The following is a 22,104-nucleotide window of genomic DNA, read 5'->3' as shown; positions in this document are numbered from 1 at the left end:
AGAGGCTGAAGGGGAGACCCAGGAGGCAGAAGAGGAGGCCCAGCCAGAGTCAGAAGGTGTAGAGGCCCTAGAGGCTGAAGGGGAGGCCCAGCCAAAGTCAGAAGGTGTAGAGGTCTCAGAGGCTGAAGGGGAGGCCCAGCCAGAATCAGAAGGCGTAGAGGCCCCAGAGGCTGAAGGGGAGGCCCAGGAGGCAGAAGAAGAGGCCCAGCCAGAGTCAGAAGGCGTAGAGGCCCCAGAGGCTGAAGGGGAGGCCCAGCCAAAGTCGGAAGGAGAAACTCAAGGTGAGAAAAAAGGGAGCCCTCAGGTCAGTCTAGGAGATGGCCATGCAGAGAGGAAGACCATGAGCATGTATCCAGAAAGTTCCACTTCTGAGCAAGAAGAGGTACCTTCAGGCCCAAGGACTCCAGAGCAGGGGGCCAGTGAAGGCTGTGACCTACGAGATGACCAGGCACTCGGAAGCCTTGCCCCCACTGAGGCGGTGGGCAGGGCAGATGGCTTTGGCCAAAATGACTTAGATTTCTAGACAAGATCAAGCTGCAATATGGTTGTGAGCCTGAGAGATCGTTTTTATTCATATTTTTTCTGCAAACCTGAGTAACACTCAGTCCACTGGAGACGTGCACAGCAGATGGACAAAACCAAGGACTTGCTAAGGACACAGCCCATGCCGTGCTGTCCCGTGATTCTAAGTGCAGAAGCTTCAGAGAGCTCTGTGGCCTGTCCCACACGCAGTGCAAATAAAGGGGGCCTGCGCATCTGCCCCGTTATCGGAGGTCAGCCTGGCTCCCATTCCTTTGCCTGTAGAGCCTGAAAGATGGAACTGATTGGAAAGATTCCAGTATAGCTTCTGTTTGTGGGTTTGTTTTCTGCTAGCAAGTGTTTCTCACTGTCTTTTCCCGATCGATCTCCTGTTCCTTTTCTCCTTGGTGTCTGTGGGCACTCACCTCATTTGACTTTGAGGTGCTTTTTTTCCAGTCTTGAATGTATTTGGTGACTCTGCAGAAATACTTCTGCAAAGCAGATAACTTCGGAGTCATTTGATAAAGTTTGTTCTCAGAACCAAAGTCCAAGTTGTTTTTCCTTAATTCATACTTTTTGTAATAAAAAAAAGTGGAAAATGAAGAAAAGCAGGGAGAAAGAAATAATCCCATCACTCAGAGACTTCTGTTAACAGCTGGATGTATTTCCTTCTCATTTCTCACCATTTCACAGTTGACACGTTCTTTATATGTACACAGGTTTTAAATACTTAACAATGTAAGGATTTCCCCCATTTATCTCAAAATCATAAAGCTATCTTTTAACACCTGAATAATGTGCCATTAATGAGTATATTGAACACTTTATCATTTTCCTGTTTTTGACCTTTTAGATGGGTTCCCTTGTTTTGTTCTTAAAACTTTTTTTTTCTTGATCTTCTGATTAATTCCTTAGGATAGATTCCCAGGCATGGAATTATTGGGCCAAAGGATATCAACATTTTTGAGACTTCTCATATCCTGCAGCCAAAATGTTTTTTCTAACGATCTATACTCATGGTGAGAGTATGATCAGTGTTTGATATTGTCATCAAAAATGAAAAACCATTCACAAATTTTATCAGCAAAAAATACTACCTTATTTTCATGCAGTGCTATCTTAGATACATGTTTGATAACTAATGAGATTATGATTTTTTCTAGGGTTTTAAACCATTTGTGTGTAAATTATGTGTGCATGCTTTTGACCCATTTTTCTACTGAGGTTCTAGCTTTTTTTTTCCTTTTAATGAATTGATTTGCCTGTGCCCTTTATAGATTTTTTTAATTCTGTTTTTCATTTGTAGGATTTTAAAAATGCCCTCTCTGCACACCTTTCTATAGCAGGGCTTAGACTGAGCCCCGTACAGGTAGGGAGCTCCTGGACGGGTTAGAATGTCTGTGACTCATTCTCACCACTTTGCTGCATGTTCCAGAGCATTCTGTGGCATCCAGATGTATTAAAATGAACTCTGTGCTACAATGCCAAAAGCCGCCCACCAGTTGTCTAAATGTATCCACACAAAGCAAGGGTTGGGCGTCTGCAGTCTCTATGTGTCTGCAGTCTTCTATCCACAGATGGAGATGTTCTTTAAAACTTCTTTTTTATTATGATACTTTAAGCTCTGGGGTACATGTGCAGATCGTACAGGTTTGTTATGTAGGTATACATGTGCCATGGTGGTTTGCTGCATCCGTCACCCTGTCATCTACATTAGGTGTTTCTCCAGGCGTGGTAGCTCACACCTGTAATAATCCCAGCACTTTGGGAGGCTGAGGAGGGCGGATCACCTGAAGTCAGGAGTTCGAAACCAGCATGGCCGCCGTGGTAAAACCCCATCTCTACTAAAAATACGAAAATTAGCTGGGCACGGTGATGTATGCCTGTAATCCCAGCTACTTGGGAGGCTGAGGCAGGAGAATCACTTGAACCCAGGAGGCTGACGTTGCAGTGAGCCAAGATTGTGCCACTGCACTGAAGCCTGGGTGACAGAGTAATAGTCTGTATAAAAAAAAAAAAAAAAAAAAAAAAAATTGACATTTTTTAAATGTTCTGCAAAGGTGATTCCTTAAGGTGTTTACAATAAAAGCATAATTATATATATATGTAAACTGTGATGTTAATTGGGGGGTAGTGTTCCTGCATATTGGATGAAGTGCTGATGAAGAGTTACACTCACAGGTCACATGTCAATCAGTGAAGAACTGGCATTGTAACCAGAGGTCCCCAGTGGAACAGACTGCACTGAGGTTCTAGAAATGCTGACATGCAGGGGGTGTGCAGCAATTTTCACTACTGGCTGGCATGAAGCATCCACTGGGCACCTTTTCTGTGATTTGAAGTCCCCATTCATTCCCTAAGAGATGTTCCAACCCTGTTGTTTCATTCTCTGCTACCCTGCCCCCTGAATGCCAGTGACAGTCAGCCCTGCCACCTACTGACCTGGCACTTGATGAAAATGGCATCGCGCACCTCTGCTTAAGAGCATGCAATGGAAAGAGCATGGGACCTGGAGCTGAAGGACCTGGGCTCAAGTCCCAGTGATCGCAACTCAGTTTCAGCATCTGTGAAATGGGCTAAGTGATGTTTTCCTCACTGTATTGCTGAGAAATAGGTAATATGAAACTGCGTGACAAACATAGTGAGGATATATCCATATTTTCATCGTAACTGCAAAGTATTCAATGCCTAAAATGTGTCAGGTACCATACTAGAGACTCTTGATATAAATGTTCACTCGTGAGGTTTAAACTTCTCCACATGTTTGTGAAATAGGCAAGCAGGTATTATCTCCACTTCACAAACGGAGAAACCGAGGCTTAGAAGAGAGACAGACTTGCCCAAACTCACACAGCCAGTTAGGAGCAAAGCCTGGATATAACTCAGGTATTTCAGACTCCAAAGTCCACATCTTCCGTTGTATCATATTTTTTGTTTCGTGTTGATTTAGATCCTATACATAAACACCTTAGCTAAAGGTAGCCAACACCTTGTTGAGTGACTTTACTGCAAGATAGTGAGTAAATGACTTACTGCAAGATAGGGCAGTAAATTAAATGGGATTTTTGGCTCAGCTGATTACATTTTGCCTCTAGCAATATTTTACTTCTGTACAGGTATCAGTAGCTGGAAACAACTTGGGTTTACAAAGCTGAACATTAAACTGAAAAGTTATCTGCCAATGGGATTCACCTTTTAGTTTACAAACACAACTGCTTTAACTCCCCCAACACCACCCCCCCACCCCAATGTGGGGTTGCACTTTATATTTTAAACATTTGCTGTTAATGGACAACTCTGTGTTTTCTTCTGATCTGGAGATAAAGAATTTCAGGGCCATTGGCTGAGGGGACTTTTGTGCCTTCTCCTTGATTCCTTTCTCTACGGTAATCATTTAGCATCTCTTAAAATGCTGGCCTTTTTATAGCCTCAGCCTGTCCCGAATCAAAAGCCATGTCATCTGTTACTCAAATGCTGACAAAGCACCCATAATATCAGCATAATGCGAAAGCTTTTGGCCAGGGGTGCTTCTCCTTGAACCTTCTCCCCTGTCTATTGTCCACCTGGTGGGGGGGATCAGAGACTCCAATTGAAAAGGATCATCATTTAAGGGCTGAGAACCAAAGACCCGTGTCCGACCCCTTCCCCGGAGATGCTGACTTTTTCAGTCTGGGGCAGCACAGCGCTCCTGGAGGGAACTGATGTTCAGTGCAGGTGGCTGATGGCTGATTCAGTCCAAAACCCCACAGCTGTATGAGTGGCTGCGCCCAGACCAGCTCCAGGCCTTTTTCCATCCCTTACTCAGTATCCCCCATCCCAAAACTAGGAGAGGCCCTGCAGAGAAATGCAGGCAGGCAGCAAAGCCACTCCCTTGTCATGCAGACCAGCTGTCCCCTCCCCCACACACCCCCATTCCTCTTCATTCAAACTTCCTGCACCATCGAGGTCTCCGTGCAAGGGCAGGCTGTGGACTGGAAGGGCCCCTCTAGCCTGGCCAGGAGAGAAGGAGGCCCATCCTTAATCTTATGAAGCCTTCAACACAAGTGCATGCTTGCAACAAGGAGGTTCCCAAGGTTTCCAAAGATACCATAGGCCTGTGGGTTTTTCCCTGCACTTAAATGAACATGAAAATCAACTACGGAGCTCACTCAAAATTAACAGTTCCGCTTACGACACTCTGATCCAGTGTGTCTGGGGCCTAGGAATGTGCATTTCACCAAGCACCCAGAGAAAAGCCGGCACCAACCCTACCTGCCTTCTACGGCCGGGCTTTGTGGTCCTCAGAGAGGCTGAGCACCTCTCACCAGCCCTGGACCAACAAACACACACACAGATGCGTGCACACACGAAATTACACGCACACACACAGGCGGCTGCTTCCTTGCTCTCATTAGGTAGTCTCCCCAAGGGACAGTGGGGGTCAGACAGAGTCAACCTCTCGCTCTTGTCTTCCTCTCCAGAGAGACAATTAGGGTGGCTACAGAGTCTTCTCCTTACTCTGACCCTCTTGCCCCCGTGTCCACAGGCACAGCTGGCAGCCCAGGCCCCCGTCCATGGAAACGGGACTCAGCCAGCACAAACACACACCTGAGCTGCAAAGGCGCTGGGACTCACTCCCTCTCACTAACCAAGTACCCTGGGTGCAGTGGCCCTGGCCAGTTTCATGACTTCTGCTGCAGCCAGCCAGGCCTGGCCTCCTAGGGTCATCGGCCTGGGGTCTGAGCTGAGCCCCAGGTCCAGAGGGTGGCGCTGGCCCCATGGTGCTCCTCCAGGGACCAGGTCTCCACTCTCACATTGGTTCATCCCTCATCCTGAGAGGCTGGCGGAGCCCACCTGTGCCCCCCTTGGTCTCACGTTTTGAGACCTGTTTGGGGTGATCATGGCCAGGCACTCAGGTTGTGAGTGAGGCCCCTGCAGCTCCGTGGGTGAGGAGCATACTCCCCCGGTCCCTGCCCACCTCCCCCATCACCTCTTTCTCTCCTCCCCTCTCCACTCACCGCCCCCACCACCTGCTGGACCCTGAATCGCTGCTGGCTGTGGTCCTATTTTCCAAAGGCAAGGGTGTTCTCAGTCACCCTCTCCCTAGATGGTGGTGGCCAGCACTCCTAAGACAATGACCCCAGCTCAGTGACCATCTCCTGTCCTCTCTAGCCCAGCTCTAGCACCTCAAAGGGGGAACGCCAGCTTCTCCCCATCCTCCACCCATCGCTGCCTGCCTCTACCCTCAGCACCCTGGGCGAGCCCATCTGGGCTCTGCTTTTCCTGCTTTTGAGCAGGGGACTCCCAAGTCCGTGGCTCTGGCTCAGGCTCTCCCTGAGCTCCCATCACCTCATTGCCTGGAAGCCACACAGCCAGAGCAGAAGGCACCCTCCGTCCTTGTCCTCAGCCTGCTCCTGTCCCCATGGCTGGACCTGGCCCCCAGACATCCCAGGCTTATCCACCCCCACCTCCAGCTCCCGGCCCTGAAGCCACCAAAGCTGCCCCAGGCCCTGCCTCTCCCCTGCTCTGCCTGCCTCTCCCCACTCCGCCCGCCTCTCCCCACCTCTGCCCGCCTCTCCCCACCTCTGCCCACCTCTCCACCCCTCCTCTCTACCCTGCCTCTTCAGGGTGTCCCCACGTCTAGACTGGCTCACATTGCTCTGTCCTCACCACTTGCCACCACTTGCCTCTGGAAGAGAAACTTCGCCATGCTGCCTCTGCCGGCAACTGCCTAGGGGCCCTCACCTCCCCAAGCCAGGGCCACCCCTCAGCCTGGGTTCTGCTTACCCCATTTCCCTACCTCCCTTCCTCCCCTCGTCCTCCTGCTCTCTCCTCCGGCCCCTCTCAGCCCTCTGTCCCCTCCCTCTTCCCTCACCTTCCTTGTGCCCCAGCCTAGCAGCTCCCAGTGTCCAGGGAGCTCCCGCTCCAGCCCCAGATGCCTGGGCCGAAGGGCCTTTGCCCCATGGCGTACTCCATACCCGGTCTGGGCACAGCACCCACAGGCTCACACCGGCCTGGGCTAAAGGGCGTTTGCCCTGTGGAGCACCCAGCTCCTTCCTGGTCCCAGAGGGTGCCCGCAGGCCCACACCACTGCCTCGGAGGCCCCTCCTGTTGCCGGCCTGCTGACAGTGACCTGCACATCACGGACACCCACCAGAAGCTGTATTGTTAATGACTTGGAGAAAATGTGCTTTTACTAAGACAGTTTGCTGAAGCTCAGGGCCAAGGCTGTTTCCTTCTGACTCCCTTCCCCAGGAGGATGGCTCAGGTGCATCATGCCCGGGCCCTGTCCCGGGGGCGCACCGGGGAGGGGGAGGGCAGGCTCTGGGGCACACTGAGGGGTTCCAGCCTCGATGCATCAGGAGCTGTCGTTCATTTGGCCACCGCGATCTGAAAAGGAGGAAATTCATAGCCCCTGCCCCACCGAGCTGTTGAGATGGCCGAGACAAAGCTCCTAGGCCATCAGCAGCCCCGGTCACCGAGCCCCGGTCTCCTTGTCAGCAAATGTCATTACTCTGTCCTTTTTTTTTTTTTTTTTTTATTTTTGAGATGAAGTCTTACTGTCTGGCCCAGGCTGGAGTGCAGTGGTGCGATCTCAGCTCACTGCAACCTCCAGCTCCCAGGTGCAAGAGATTCTCTGCCTCAGCCTCCCAAGTAGCTGGGATTACAGGCACATGCCATAATACCCGGCTAATTTTTGTATTTTTAGTAAAGACAGGGTTTCACCATGTTGGCCAGTATGGTCTTGAAGTCCTGACCTTAGGGGATCCACCCGCCTCGGCTTCCCAAAGTGCTGGGATTACTGGTGAGAGCCACCACGCCCGGCCATTCTGTCCCTTTTATCTAGCAGAGTCGGGTATGTCAGTCCAAGAAAAGCACCTTGGGGCATTTTCATTTGGGGTCAAGGGAGCTTCCCCTAAGACCAAGGCTGATACTGTCCAGTGAGAGGGGAGCTGGATGTGGGTGGACGCGGTGGACGCTGCAGGCAGCAGGACCCTCCCAGCGGGCGGTTCAGAAAGCAGTGGGACAGTGACCCTTGGCCCAGGCTTGTGATATGAGCTTTGACACACAAGATAAAGGTGGGGGGCATTCCAGATGGAGGTGGTCACAGGAGCATGGAAACAGAGAGGTCAAGCATGGACTCGGAGGGTGAACAGGGAATAGTCATGGGTGCCAGTCAAGGTGTGTGAACAGAGAGTGCGTGGGTATGTGCCGGGCCCACTGCTGAGGCCTTTGGGACCTCTGGACCCCAGGACAGCCCTGTCCTTGGGCCAGAGTTATAGCAACAGTCCTGGGATCATCTGGAGCGTGAGGGCTGCACTCCAGGAGCGGGACTGCTGCCTTCTCCTCTGGGCTTGGGTCCTGGCCTGGGGAACTCAGCTCTGCCTGGGAATTTTCCATGGGGGTTTCACCGTGTTCTTGAAGATGCAATCTCCTCCCCTCCCCGATGCCACTTTCCTTCAGTCACGGCACTCCTGATATGTATACCCCAAAGGCTCTCGTGCACAGAGTCACTTTTAATCACATCCCTGCAAGGTTGTCTTGGCTCAAGAGACATGTTCAGAAGAGAGTCCTGCAAGGACATTCGGCTGGTGGATTCCAAAGGCAGGATTTGAACGAAACCCCACCCCCGCAAGCAGGGACTCCCTGCAGCTGAGGCAGGCTGCGTGGAAAAGGGAGCCCCTGCTTGCAGGGAGTGGGGTTTGGTTTCACCCCATCATCTCTCCCTGAAGCCCCATTGCCCCCAGCTACTGTAGCTGAGCCTTGCCGGGCCGCACACTGGACCACATTGAAGCCCTACCCTCAGTCTGCAGGACAGAACCTCACAGGCTCTCCTGGGCTGCGTCTCAACCCCACCCTAGACCCACCCTGACACCCTCCACTGGCCTGTCTCTTCTTTTTTTTTTTTTGAGACACAGTCTTGCTCTGTCGCCCAGGCTGGAGTACAATGGCATGATCTTGGCTCACTGCAACCTCCACCACCTGGGTTCAAGTGATTCTCCTGCCTCAGCCTCCCAAGTAAGTGGGACCACAGGTGCCCACCACCATGCCTGGCTAATTTTTGTATTTTTAGTAGAGACGGGGTTTCTCCATGTTGGTCAGGCTGATCTTGAACTCCTGACCTCGGGTGATCCACCTGCCCTGGCCTCCCAAAGTGCTGGGATTACAAGCATGAGTCACCATGCCCAGCCTAGCCTGTCTCTTCTAAGGAACAAGGATCCTGTCGTTTTCCAATTGTGGGCGGCCTTGGAAAAATGTTGAGTGTTTTTGTTTGTCCCAGGGAGTGGGGATGCCAGTGCTATTTTACCTGCAGGGGCCAGGATATGAAACATCCCGTAGAGTGTGGGCCTGTCCTTCACGGGGACAGGTAGCCTTGCCCCCAGTGTCCCAGTGACTGCCCCAGAGTTCAGGGCCACAGAGCCTGCCCAAGATCCCACGGCCAGGAGTGAACGAGCATTCCCCTCCTGATTCCTCACTCTTCCCACTGCCTCCCAGAAGGAGCAAGACGGCTCCACACTCCAGCCTGCCTTGGCAGCACCCCGCCTCCAGGCAGAGCAACGGACTGGATGACTTCCCAAAGCCCCGCCAACCACAGCAATTCCCAGAAAGGGCAAAGCTGGACAGGCACCCTCGGGGTTAAGCAGTGGAAAGGTGGGAAGGGCGAGAGCTGGGACATGACTCACCTCCCTGGAAAAGGCTGGCCCTGGGTTCTAGTCTGTTCTGCCCCAGCACCGTGAGGCTGTACTTGGCCTGTGAGAGACAGGCGCCAACAGGACAGGCAGCCCCCCAAACTGTCGGGGACCCCGGGGTACAGAGAATGCTTTACAGCTCTTTTGTTCCCCCATCAAGTAGCAATGAGTCTTTCCCATTTTCTACCTCAGCTTCCAAGCATACCTGAGCTCCCCCAAAGCGCATCAGAATTAAACTTGCAAAAGATTCTGAATTTAAGAGATGAGAGTGAGGAGCGAAAACTATAGGATAAGCTAAGTCCATTCCTTCCTGGGTCAACGACTCTTCACCCCACTATGCAGCGAGGCAGAGCCCACTGCGTCCTGGTCTGAGCAGCTGTTCTGGGCCAGGCCATGTGGCAGCAGCTGAGGCTGCAGAGATGGAAGCGTTGCCCTCCCTGTCCCCACTCCAGTGCGTACCTGCCTTGAGCACCACCTCGTACCCCTGGGGGTTCGTCGGTCACAGGTGCTGCCCTCCTGACAGATGAGTGACCGAACAGAACAGCAGTCCTGCTCCATGCACCCAGGGGTCACAGTGACAGCACGGAACCTAGAGGGTGGCTGGGAAAATGGAAAGATGCGGAGGAAGTGGCCTTGACAGCAAGGGCGGGTGAGCTCCTGTGGGGGGCAGGGCAGTAGCTGTGAGAGGCTTCACCGGGAGGCAGGGCTTGGGCTAGGATGGCTCTGTCCCCAGCCAGCACGATGACCCAGGGTGCCCTTGTCCCTGGAGGACTCAGCCGCCCCTTCCCAGCTCCGGGAGCCAAGGATTGTAGAGGTCCATGCTTGGCCAGCAGCTACAGCATCAGAGTCAGGACTTGAAAGGAGGGCTTCCCACCATACCCAGAAACCCTCGGCTTCTGGAGCTGTGACAGTCAACCACTGGAGCCACGCCACTGTTTCCTGATCCTCCAGGCCATAGAAGCATGGGACTTCGGTACCAGGAGGGCCACACGCCTGCTGCGTCTTAGCTCTCCCCTCCATGTTGTTGCAGCCTGTGTAGTCTAGCGCCCTCATTTGAGAGATAATGGCACAGAGGCCCAGAGAGGTTGTGCCCCTGCCTAAGCTCACACAGCAAGTCAATGCCGAGCTAGGCATAGGAAATGGGTTCTCTGATTTTCAGGCTGCATAGGCCTGAGAGCAAAAGCCTCAGATCCCCGCCTCCCTGCGTGGGGGTGGGCATAGAGTGTGGGAAGGGAGGACAGCATCCTGGCCTAATTAGACACTGTCGAGGAGCAGGGACATGGGAGGCCCTGCTTGGAGATTAGTGCCCCTTTATAGATCATAGGCACGCCAAGGACATAATAAATAATCCGCCCAAAGGTTTTAAAGGTAAAAATCAGCAAACCATTAATAACCTCCCGGCACCATACATCACACTGAAATCTTCCCATTACGCCGCTCCCTCAGCCGATGTGCATTTTCTCCACTGTCCTTTTTTTTGGGGAGGGGGGATTATAGTTGATTTTATTCGTTTTTGAAAAACTTACTTTAAGTTCTGGGATACTCATGCAGAATGTGCAGGTTTGTTACATAGGCATACATGTGCCACGGTGGCTTGCTGCACCTGTCAACCTAGGTTTTCAGCCACGCATGCGTTAGGTACTTGTCCTAATGCTCTCTCTCCCCTTGCCCCTCACCCCCCAACAGGCCCCTGTGTGTGATGTTCCCCTCCCTGTGCCTCTTTGCCCTCCTCTTTCTAGCGTGTTCTGCCTAAGCCTGGAAACCCCTCCCAGGCATCCTGCTGAGCCCAGACAGGGACTCGAAGCCTTTCTGGGTTGACATCCCGTTTACACTCAGGCGTGGTGGCAGCCGCAGGGTGAGACAGAGGAGCTGCCCACTCCCTCTCTCGGGATTCCGGGCTCTGCTTCCACATTTCTTTCTGGGGAACAAGATGGAGTTTGAAACACCCGCTGCACCCCAGCTCCAGGCAGGCACAGCTCTTGCGCCCCTCAGAAAGCGAGGAAGTTTAACCAATGAATGCGACGGGGTCCCGTTAAATAACAGAAGCACTGATTGTGCATTTTCCATCCCCAGCCTGCCTGCCCTCAGCCAGGAGCCCCAAGGCAACCAGCAGGCACTGGGGTCCTGGTTCCCCACATTTGGGCACCCGAATGCATTTATGTAGCATTTGCAGGTGACCTGTGGTGTGCAGCAGATCAAGAGCTGTGGAAGAAGTGGGGAAGATCAAGGAGGGAACAGCTAGAGCAGTGGTCCAGGCTGGGTCAGTCCCGCCCCTGCTGGCAGAGCCGTGTGCAGGTGACTTGCCCTGCCACGCCGGGTGGCTCAGGGGCTGTGACAGCACAGGCGCAGAAGCAGGGGCTGCACTGGGGTCTCCTCTCCAACACAGGTGGTGAGACTGTGACCAAGCCACACTCTTTTAGCCCGAACTTCCTCAGCGCAGTGGCACAGCAGGTGAGTCACTAGAAGATTCTGTGGAGATCTTTGCAAGTCCCGGACCTCGCTCCTTCCTTAATTCCCTGGAGGAGACGTGGATTGAGGCGCTCCTAACTGTGGTGAAAGACGAAGAATCTAGGCTGAAGATAGAAGAATTCTGTACTCGCTAATTGTTGGCCTCTAGGAAGACCCCTAGGGGACCATTGTAGGGGGACCCTCCTGGCCACTTGTCGGGGGTGGTTCTGGTATCAGCTATTTTGTAATAAGTTGGATGACCTGGAACCAGCTCCTTCACTCTTCTGGGCCTGTTTCCTCACCTACCACATTGCTAAAGTCCCCACTCTGAAACATGGGGCTCAGTCACCCCTAAATTTCCCATGACATGCCCTGGAGTAGAACCAAAGCTGTGTGCTGGACTCGAGGGGTCCTGGGTTAGAGCCCGGCTCCAGCAGCCTCAGCCTTTTTCTTCTTTTTGTTTTTTGAGACAGGGTCTCACTCTATCGCTCAGACTAGAGTGCAGTGGTGCAATCTCAGCTCACTGCAGCCTCCACCTCCCAGGCTCAGGTGATTCTCCCACTTCAGCCTCCCAAGAACCTGGAACTACAGACGTGCACAACCTCTCCTGGCTAATTTTTTTTTTTTGGAAGAGACGGAGTCTCACCATGTTACCCAGGGTACTCTTGAACTTCTGGGCTCAGGGAATCTGCCCTCATCGGCCTCCCAAAGTGCTGTGATTACAGGTATGAGCCACTGGCGCCCAGCCCCTGCCTCAGGCTTTTTTTTTCTTTTTTTTAAAATTTGAATTCCTGTTTCTGCAAGACGAGACTCTGGAGAATGTGGGCATTGATCCTGCTTAGCGAGCGCTTTACCACTTGAGCTAATTCCCCACCCAGGCTTTTTCAACCATGGCTAAGACACAACCCTCTCCATGGCTCCGGGTTCCATCGCTCTCCCCTCCCCAGCCCCACAGAGACAGATCAGAGGAGCCCAACAGACGGTACCTCCTGGGTGAGTTGCCTGGTACATTTCACAAAGCTCAGCTGGGTTTCCTCTGTCCCTCAGTATGACCCATGAAGAGGCAAGGCCAGGCCTGCTAGACCCATTGGATGGATGGGAAACGGACACAGAAAGGTCACCAGGAGGCCTGGAGCGCTCCTCCAGGAGAAAGCTGTCTTGTGGAGAGAAGCCTGAGACCGCATAGCATGAGAGTCAGCAGAGACAGGGGTGTGAGCTTCTCTCTGCCCTGGCAGGTGCCCCTGAAAACCCACATCCTCCTGAGGTGGGTAGAACTTCCAGAACCAGATCATCCCAGCCACCCATTGTCCTGCGTCGATCCAGCCCGGGGTCCCCAGTGGAACATCTGTGGGTCCCGAAAGTGCAGCATGCGGTCCCGTCACGCCTTCTTCTGCACCTGGAGTTTGCCCCTTTGCCACCCTCTGCTCACGAAGAGCATGACTCAGGGCAGTTCCCAATGTCTCTGTGCCTCAGTTTACACATTGGCTTCCTAACCTACCTCTGTGGTGGAATTCAGTGGTAATTCCGATGGTATAGACACACCATCGTGAATATTTGATAAGTTAGTTATTCTTGTGACAGGTTGACACTGGCTTCCAAGGTTCCGAAGGCTGCTGCTGCTCAGCCAGGAGCAAGAAAGCACATTCACACTGGGTGGGGTGGAGTAAACAGGGATAGGCTCCTTGAAGACAGAGGAGAGTTGTGGGGGGCGGGGGGAGATTCCAGGGCAGTGAAGAGAGGTGTCCACAATGCAGAGGCTTGGAAGACGGCCAGCATCCAGCCTGGCCCGAGCCCAGGCGCGGCAGGAGAGGGACACATTTTGGCCCATGCCTGGCTCCTGGAAGTCGGGCCTCGCTAATCCTGATGATGTAAAGCACTTTGCCACCCAGCTGTCCTGAGATTCTCTGGCTTCACCCCCCACCCCCGCCTTCCTGATCCCTGTCACCGTGACAGGCCCTCGCTCCCTCTCAGGCCCTGACGGATGGCCTCTTCGCTGGGTGTCATACATCTCCGTCTTCCCCAGAAGCTGTGACACAAGTAATTGGTGTCATCGCTGTTGACTGCATGCCAAGTGCTGACAAAACAGACCATAATAGGAGCTCTGCAGCAACGGCCTTGATTGTGTTGGGGGCGGGGCCTGCTGAGACCCGGGCCAGTGTGGTCCCCCCGGGTATCTGAGGGAGAGGCAGTGGCCTGCTGGACCAGGGCATCAAATGCAAAGGTTTCCTGGTCCCCACCTGGAGAAGGTGCTAGAACCCCTCTGAACTGCACAGCTCCATGCTGGGGACCCACGACTGGCCCCAGGGCTGAACCTGGCATAGAACGTGCACCTGTCCACCCCGGACAGCGGCCTGTGGGCCTCCTGGGGGTGGAGTCGAAGGCTCTAGAGTTGCCCTCCGTGACTCCTGCCAGCCAAGAGCCTGCTGCTTCCCTTCGCAGCTGATGCTTTGAGGTGGATGCAGGTGTCCGCCAGGGCAGGGTTTGGGGACCGGGCTTGGTGGGTGAAGACAGGTGACCACCCACAGCATGACAAGGTGCATTCTCATCAGGCCAGGCCTTGGCCTCCTGCCCTCCAGGGTGTAGCGAGGCTGGATGGCCTCTGAGGCGTCTTGCCTTTTACAAGAGGGCAGCGGCCCCACCCAGCGCACAGGACTCAGCAGGGAGCCCTGCAACGAACCAGGAGCGCAGCGCGCACGGCCAGGGGAACGCCCCCAGCTCTGGCTGCCTGATACCCAACGAACCAGGAGCGAGCCAGGAGCGCGCACGGCCAGGGGAACGCCTCCAATCTGGCTGCCTGATACCTAACGAACCAGGAGCGAGCCAGGAGCGCGCACGGCCAGGGGAACGCCTCCAATCTGGCTGCCTGATACCTAACGAACCAGGAGCGAGCCAGGAGCGCGCACGGCCAGGGGAACGCCTCCAATCTGGCTGCCTGATACCTAACGAACCAGGAGCGAGCCAGGAGCGCGCACGGCCAGGGGAACGCCTCCAATCTGGCTACCTGACGCCTTGCCAGGGCCCACGGAGGAACAGGCAGGCTGAGGATGGGGTGGGGGGGGCCTCGCTAGTCGCAGGCAGCCTGCCCCTGCCTGAAGCCACACAGCAGACTGCTGGACACGCCGATAGCAGACAGCGGCCTCTGTCTCTGTTCCTGACTGTCTCTCCCTGTGCTGCCCTGCCTAACATCGAGGGAGACAGCCTGGGAAGGGCAGGTGTCCACACACGGATTGACACCGCGTCCTCTCCAGGAGGACCTTGGGTGAGACGTTCCCCTTGGTTTTAGTATCAGAAAAAACCCTTGGGTTTCCTCCTCCCCGGTACAGCCGTGACGGGCCGTGGTTTTCTTTCCTGCTGTGTTAGCAGCTGACCTAGCCGCGCTGGGCGTCATGGCGTGACCTTCGTGGACTTCGCCTCACTCCTGGCTCCATGTTACCTTCCTTCTGTGTTTCTTTCCCCCTCAACTTTCTTCCTTATTAATGTATTTATCTCGTTATACTGTTTGCACCTGTAGGTTGCTCTGAGGCGTTTTCAGCATAAGGTGGAGCTGGGAGTGAACCCACAGGTGTGGTCTCAACCCCAGCCACGTGGATGCCTCAGAGGAAAGAGGCGAACGTCCCCAAGGGGGCTGAGCCTTTGCTCCCCAGGCACCGCCCATGAGATCTCCCATTCCGGCCTGGGAGGGTGGGATTATAGATGCCACGCACATCCATGCCACCCCTACCGCCTGCCATGAGCCACAGAAACAATGCACAGCCCTCCTGCCATCTCCACCACTAGCTTGCTCAGGGCAGAGGCAGCGGCTCTTGGGGACCGTGTCAGCAGCGCCTGCAAGGCACGTGGCCATCCCCACAGCATGGTCTAGTGTTGGGCCAGGTACTGTGTTTCCCTGTTGCCCCCGTGACCAGCCTCCCTGAGTGACCCATAGCCTGGGTGTCCTGTGTGGACACGGATACTCTGGGGCTAGGGGAGAGAAGCCTAATGCTAGGTGCTGGAGGGACAGGAGAGCAACAGGGTGAGAGGTTCCCGGATCGCCTGCGGTCAGAACTGTGGCCCTCCTGGGAAGCGCTTGCTCCCCACTCTGACAGGCGACCTGCCCTCCTGCACGTGGAAGGGAGGAAAGGCCCATCTCAGGGGCACCAGTCCCTGTCTGCACCTGCCCCACCCACGGGGATGTGTGGCTGCCTCCCTGGGGAGTGGAGCCTGGGGCATCCCCCAAGCGCCCGCCACAGCGCAGTCTCCAGCCTGGCCCCTGGGACTTGTGAGTCCTTCCTCGCTCCCGCCGACCTGGGAGAGTCCTGCCGCCGGCTCATTGTCCTGCTCCTGCCACTTTTCCTCTGCGGCATTGTTCCCGTTATCAGCATCCTCCACGCTGCAGCGGCTGCACAGGAAAGCGAGGCTGCTGCTGGGGCTGTCACTGGGGCTGTCGCCGAGGCCGCGTGGACAACCCAAGTGTCCTGCTGGCGGGGGTGGCCGCATAGGTGATCCCACAGGCCTGTCCCTGAGTCCCAGGGCCGTCTGGTCTGCTGGGCAGTGGGGTGCCAAACTCAAGGCTGTGCTGTCTGTGTGGGATCCTGATCTCCATGCTCGGGGTGGGGGAAAGGAGACTCCGGCTCAGGCCCCCACTTTCCAGCTGTGATGTTGGGAGGCATGTGCTGTCCCCACAAGTGTGTCTGTTGGGTTGATGCCCTGCACAGTTTGGAATCTCTGTGCCTCAGTTTCCCTCTCTGTTTAGCACAGGACTGTTGCTTTATTGAAAGGACCAAAGGCCAGGCGTGGTGGCTCACACCTGCAATCCCAGCACTTTGGGAGGCTGAGGTGGGCGGATCATGAGGTCAGGGGTTCGAGAACTGCCTGACCAACATGGTGAAAACCCATCTCTACTAGAAAAATACAAAAAATAGCCAGGCATGGTGGTGTGCGCCTGTAGTCCCAGCTACTAGGGAGGCTGAGGAAGGAAGAATTGCTTGCACCTGGGAGGTGGAGCTTGAGGTGAGCCGAGATCACCTCACTATACTCCAGCCTGGTAGCAGAGCCAGACTCTTGTCTCAAAAAAAAAAAAAAAGAAGGCCAAGGAAATGTGAATCTTTGTGGACTGTCCGTCAGACAAGAGGGAAAGGTTAGGGTGCTCGGGCAAGGGGTTTAGATTGTCGCGGGTGTGGTATAGCAGCTCCCCCAGGGAGTTTTGGGGAGAAGGGACTGGGGTAAGGGAGAAGGAACCCCCCTTTTGGTCTATGCTGGACTAGAATATTCTAGGAGTCTCATGAAGAGGATGATGATGACTTAGCAAATAAAAAATACAAGACACCTTGTTAAATTTGAATTTCCAGATAAATGAAGATCACTTTAAAACATATATGCATATTCTGTGCAATCTTTGGTGCAGACACACTAATATGTTGTTCTTTATCTGGAGTTCAAATTTAATTGGGAGTCGTGTATTTTCTCGGGCAATGCTATTCTAAGACCCCCGTGTAGGGTCCCAAATGCTGCAGGGAGGTCTTTGAGATGTACTGACCGAAGGAGGTGGGTGAGGGGTTCTGTTCATTCCCGGAGTTTCTCCCAGGCCTCCTTCCTGAGCCTTTCAGGGGAGACCTGCAGGCCGGGCTGGCTCTTCAGGGCTCAGGGGATGCTCCGAGTCTGACTCCCCCCGGCGCAGTCTGGCTCAGACGTTCGGGCCCGGGCACCTCTGCTGTCTTCTTAGATGGGGGCCACTTTGTCAGAGGGCATGGGTGCAGGAGGGAAAGCCGCCTGCTGGCCCTGCTGGTCTGGGACAGATCCCTGGTGACTGCTCCCGCTCTGTCCCTGCAGGCGGCTGTGTGTCGTCCTCTGCTGGCAAGTGCAGATATGACAGGGCTTTGTATGCCCAGGAGGACAATCTGGATGGCAGCTTTTCTGTGAAGAAAAATTCACCCTCATGAATCTTGGTTACTGAAAAAAACCCATTTCCTTCCCTCTAGCCAAGCAGGAACTCAGAGATATCAAAATATAAAGCCCATTCATTTTGTGTTGTAGGAGGAGGAAACTCAGAAACTTCTAGAAACAAAAACGTACCCAACAGACTGGGAAGTAAGACCTCTCTACCATTAAAAGAATGGAAGCACCAGGCCAGGATGGCCACACTGAGGGAACCTTCTGTCTCCTGGGGACCCAGCTTGGCAGGGCAGGACACCCTCTCCCGTGACCTCCAAGTGACCAGTGATCTCAGCACGAAGCTCCCCACACACTGCCTGGCAGGCTGACGGCACAATCCCTGCAAAGAAGTCAAGGTATGTGAGGAGAGGGGCCAGCAAACTCCAGCCAGAGGACACGTTCCCTCCTGTCCTGAATGCTGGAATGGGAGACACTTCTCCACTGTCAAGACAGCCCCAGGCTGGGCTGGGTGCTGTGGCTGACACCTGTAATCCCAACACTTTGCGGGGGGCCAAGGCAGGAGGATCACCTGAGGTCAGGAGCTCGAGACCAGCCTGGCCAACATGGTGAAACCCTATCCCTACTAAAATACAAAAATTATCCGAGTGTGGTGGTGGGTGTCTGTAATCCCAGCTACTCTGGAGGCTGAGGGAGGAGAATCGCTTGAACCGGGAGGCAGAGGTTGCAGTGAGCCGAGATTGCGCCACTGCACTCCAGCCTGGGTGACAGAGTGAAGACTGTGTCTCAAAAAATAACAAAACAAACAAAAAGATGGCCAAAGACAGCCAAAATCTGAATGGGAAATGGCTGCGTTGTCAACATGAGCCGTGTAACTAAACGGAGGCGGTACACACACAGGGCAGACCCAGGGCTTGTGGCAGCAAACAGCCTCGACACTGGGAGAGGCAGAATCCCAGACGGGACGCGTGATTAGGCCCCGAAGTTCGTGCTGAGTAGGCATGAGGAAGTCGATCACAACAAATAACATATTTTAAAATAGGCTTCATATTTTACAGCAGTTTTAGGTTCGCAGTAAAATTGAGCAGAAGTGACTGAGGATGTCCGTATACGCCCCCTCCCACACACACGCACCCCCCCCCACCATCACCATCCCCTCGAGAGTGGTGTATCTGTTGTAGTCGATGAACCTACACGTTGACACGTCATCTTCACCCAGAGTCCATAGGTTACATTAGGGTTCACGCTTGGTGTGGAACATTCTGTGAATTTGGGCAAGTGTATAATGACCTGTACCCACCACTACATTACCATACGGAGGAGTTTCACTGCCCTAAAAATCCTCTGTGCTCGGCCCGTTCATCCCTCCGTCCCACAGCCCCTGGCAAACACTGAGCTTTTTACTCTCTCCGTAGTTTTGCCCAAATAGTGCATTTTTTAAAAGCTAAAACTCCACAAATATCACAAAACCAGAAAAATGATCCTTACAAGGTTCTGGGTCTGAGTATTTCAAATCTTCTTTCTCTTCCACTTTATACGCACTGAGGCCCTAAGACATGTTCCTGCAGAGGCCCCGCAGCCAGCCTTGTGCCTTCACCTTGTGGCCCTGGTGGGTCCCCAGCAAGTGCCTGTAGGCCGTGTCCACTCCAGGACAGTTATCGATGCTTATCATTCTACAGAAATGAGTGAGATAGGTTAGATGATAGCTAGACAGATGGTTAGATCGACAGATAGATGGACGGATGGATGAATGTTCAGAGTAGACCCCATTAAACCCGACTAAATAAGTCTTCAATTTATTCAAATCGCCGTGGGAACAGGTTGCCAGGGTGCCCTGAGGCTTCGTGTCTGCCCGATTTACCCAAAAAGCTCCCACATTAACCTTACACTAAGGCCAGACCTCAACACAAATGATGTTAACATTAGCCACTAAAAACTGGCCAATATTGAAATAATTATTCGTGTTTCAAGTGTTTTAGGACCATTTTTCCAAGAAGCATAGCCTGGTAAGAGTGATTCCGATTTTTGCATGTCTTTATAGAAACCAGATTTCCTACTTGTAAGCCCAACAAAAAATCAAATGCTCTTTATTTACCATTTATAAGATCAAGTTTTATCCTGAACTATCACATAATGTTACCTTGAATCTGCCAATGTTTAAATTAGGCCGAATTTGTCCTGGTCCAACCCTACCCTGCCCTCTGCTCCAGAGACATTAATGTGGTAGTGAATGCCCGGTAAACAAGAATAATGGAGGGGAGGCATCGTGGGGAAGGAACCTCATCTGCTGCTATGTGAACCCGAGGTTCAAAGTCAGTGGAGCAGAACGGGAGGAAATGGAACATAATGGGTGCCAGTTGGTTGAAGCGTTTCTCGACAGGGAGGACTGCTGTACCCGCGCCGAGTTTTTGAGTGGGCAGGAGGGCTCTTTGTGAATGTCCGGCCTTCTCATCTATGGGGCTGGTTGGACTTGGTTTGGGCGAGACTGGGGTGCCGCTCAGATGACCACTCTTAGGATGTCAGAATTCTTTCCCTTGGCCTAGGTTCATACCTGGATTTTAAGTAAACATCGCCCTCTACTGCTAAACAGATAGCATGACAACTGGGAGGGCCGCACAGCTTTCCCAAGGGAGCTCTGTCTGCAGAGAACCCTGCAAGACAAGGGGCGCAAGGTGCACGTGAGAGTTTTATCCTTAATACACGGAGCACCTTCAGCAACAGCAGAGGTTTCCATCTCAGCAATGTTCTTAGGGTGAAGCATCAGGGTGAGGTTCGACTACATGGCCCTTAGAACTGTGTCAGCACCAGGTTACAAGAATATCTGGATTTGGTTGGATAATTTTAAATGCAAAGCAAAACACTTTTTCTGCCTCTTTAGATATAATGGATTGGCTGGTGTATAGATCTCACCAGGTCAGGGCTTTGCAAACAGAATGGAAGGCTTTGTCAATTCAGAGCTTATTCTATTTATTTATTTATTTATTTATTTATTTATTTTTGAGACAGAGTTTTGCTCTGACGCCCAGGCTCAAGTGCAGTGGCACAATCTCAGCTCACTGCAACCTCCGCCTCCTGGGTTCAAGCCATTCTCCTGCCTCAGCCTCCTGAGTAGCTGGGACTACAGGCATGCACCACCACGCCCAGCCAATTTTTTGTGTTTTTAGTAGAGACGGGGTTTCACTGTGTTAGCCGGGATGTTCTCGGTCTCCTGACCTCGTGATCCCCCTGCCTCCGCCTCCCAGAGTGCTGGGATTACAGGCATGAGCCACCATGCCTGGCCAATTCAGTGCTAAGAAACAAGATTCAAGCACACCTGTCTGTCCAGGACCTCCAATCTGACGTAATTTAAGAGAGGTGAAGACATGGACGCCCTGTGTTTTATGTAACTTGAATATAACTGGCTGGTGGCTGCAGTATCTTCCAGCTGCCTCTGAGAACCAACTTCTTTCTCCCCCCAAGCTTCCACCAGGTTCCTTCTGGGTAGATCAGTCACCTCACTGTGAAGGGAGAAGGGGTCCTAGTGGTGGACGTCTAATGCCAGGTAGCCTCTGCAGCCTGGGACACCTACCACTCTCTGTGCAATCTGCGTGTTAACGTCGAGTGAAGTAGCTGTCCCCCCTCCCCACATGAGAATGAATGATGTCGAGGAAGGCCCTCCGTGCTCTGTGAAGGCAGGCACATCTCACGCCTCCACCTAATCACACACCACTCACTGGGATGAGTTCATCTCACACCTCCACGTCATCACTGGGATGAGCTGACAAGTTGTTTCACTGGCTTGAATGGTTACATCAGGCAAAAATGCCAAAACTCACCTGGGTTTATGATATTTTCAAGTAGCGGGGGGTCGTCTCCTAAGAATTCAGGCTTATTTTCTAACTGGACTTGCACCCCGAGGGACTGCATGCACAGAAGGCTCTTCAGGCATTCAGGTTGTCAGGCAGTTGGGTGCCTGCCCTGTGCTGGGCTGGGAGGCCTGCGCCCGCCAGGAGGGCCCGGCCAGCTGCGGTTACCCACTCCTGGGTGCGCCACGCCTCTGTCCTGATGGAGGCGGCACTGCCTGGAGATCAGACTCCTGCAACTGTGCTCCATTTGTTTCTCCTCTAAGCACCCTGGCAGCTGAGGATGGGAGGAGAGAGCCAGATAAAATCAAAAAGGAATCCATGCGATTTAACCGGGTGCCTGGAGAGCTTCTGGGAAACCCCGACAGGCACGGGACCACCCAGAAGATAAGGAATAATAGTGGCAGAAACCAGCGCCGAAGGCCTTCCCTTTCATCTTCGGTTTCCTCCAGAGGGTCTTGGCGCCTGGGTTCAATGCTGACTTGGGAGTTTTGTTCTACTGTTTGACTGTGCCTTGGTATGAAAACAAAAACTCCAACTTCCTCTGACTGCACAGCGGCCCTGGGAGGACCGAGGAGAGACTCCCCAGGGGCAGGGTCCTGCTCCTCCCTACCCCCTCCCAGCCGAGCAGGTCTCTGTCTGGGGAATCGCGGCACCCTGATCTATGCTCAGGTTCCAGTGGAGAACTTGGAAGGTGACAAGCCAGGCTTCATATCCTGTTAAATCCACATGTGCACGTGCACACACACACACATGCA

General features: G+C 53.5%; 1 protein-coding gene across 48 annotated transcripts in view; it reads left to right on the top strand.

Annotated features, from left to right (window-relative positions):
• Nucleotides 1–1,064, top strand: part of RP1L1 (RP1 like 1) — a 53,620-nt gene extending 52,556 nt beyond the window's left edge. For 26 of the 48 annotated variants that reach the window (XM_037742702.1, XM_037742728.1, XM_037742729.1 and 23 more), the window contains one exon: nucleotides 17–1,064. In XM_037742702.1, the coding sequence (XP_037598630.1) occupies nucleotides 17–523 (507 nt within the window). In that variant the 3' untranslated portion in view covers nucleotides 524–1,064. Of the gene's footprint in view, nucleotides 1–4 lie in introns of all 48 variants that reach the window. The other 22 variants (XM_037742740.1, XM_037742739.1, XM_037742738.1 and 19 more) reach the window with 17 other exon arrangements.
• Nucleotides 1,065–22,104: the final 21,040 nt, after the last annotated feature.

Source organism: Cebus imitator, unplaced genomic scaffold (genome assembly GCF_001604975.1).
Source record: "Cebus imitator isolate Cc_AM_T3 unplaced genomic scaffold, Cebus_imitator-1.0 Scaffold125, whole genome shotgun sequence".
In the NCBI taxonomy this organism is placed as follows: domain Eukaryota; kingdom Metazoa; phylum Chordata; class Mammalia; order Primates; family Cebidae; genus Cebus; species Cebus imitator.
Note: the sequence above shows the minus strand (reverse complement) of the source record. Positions and strands in the feature narration are given on the sequence as shown.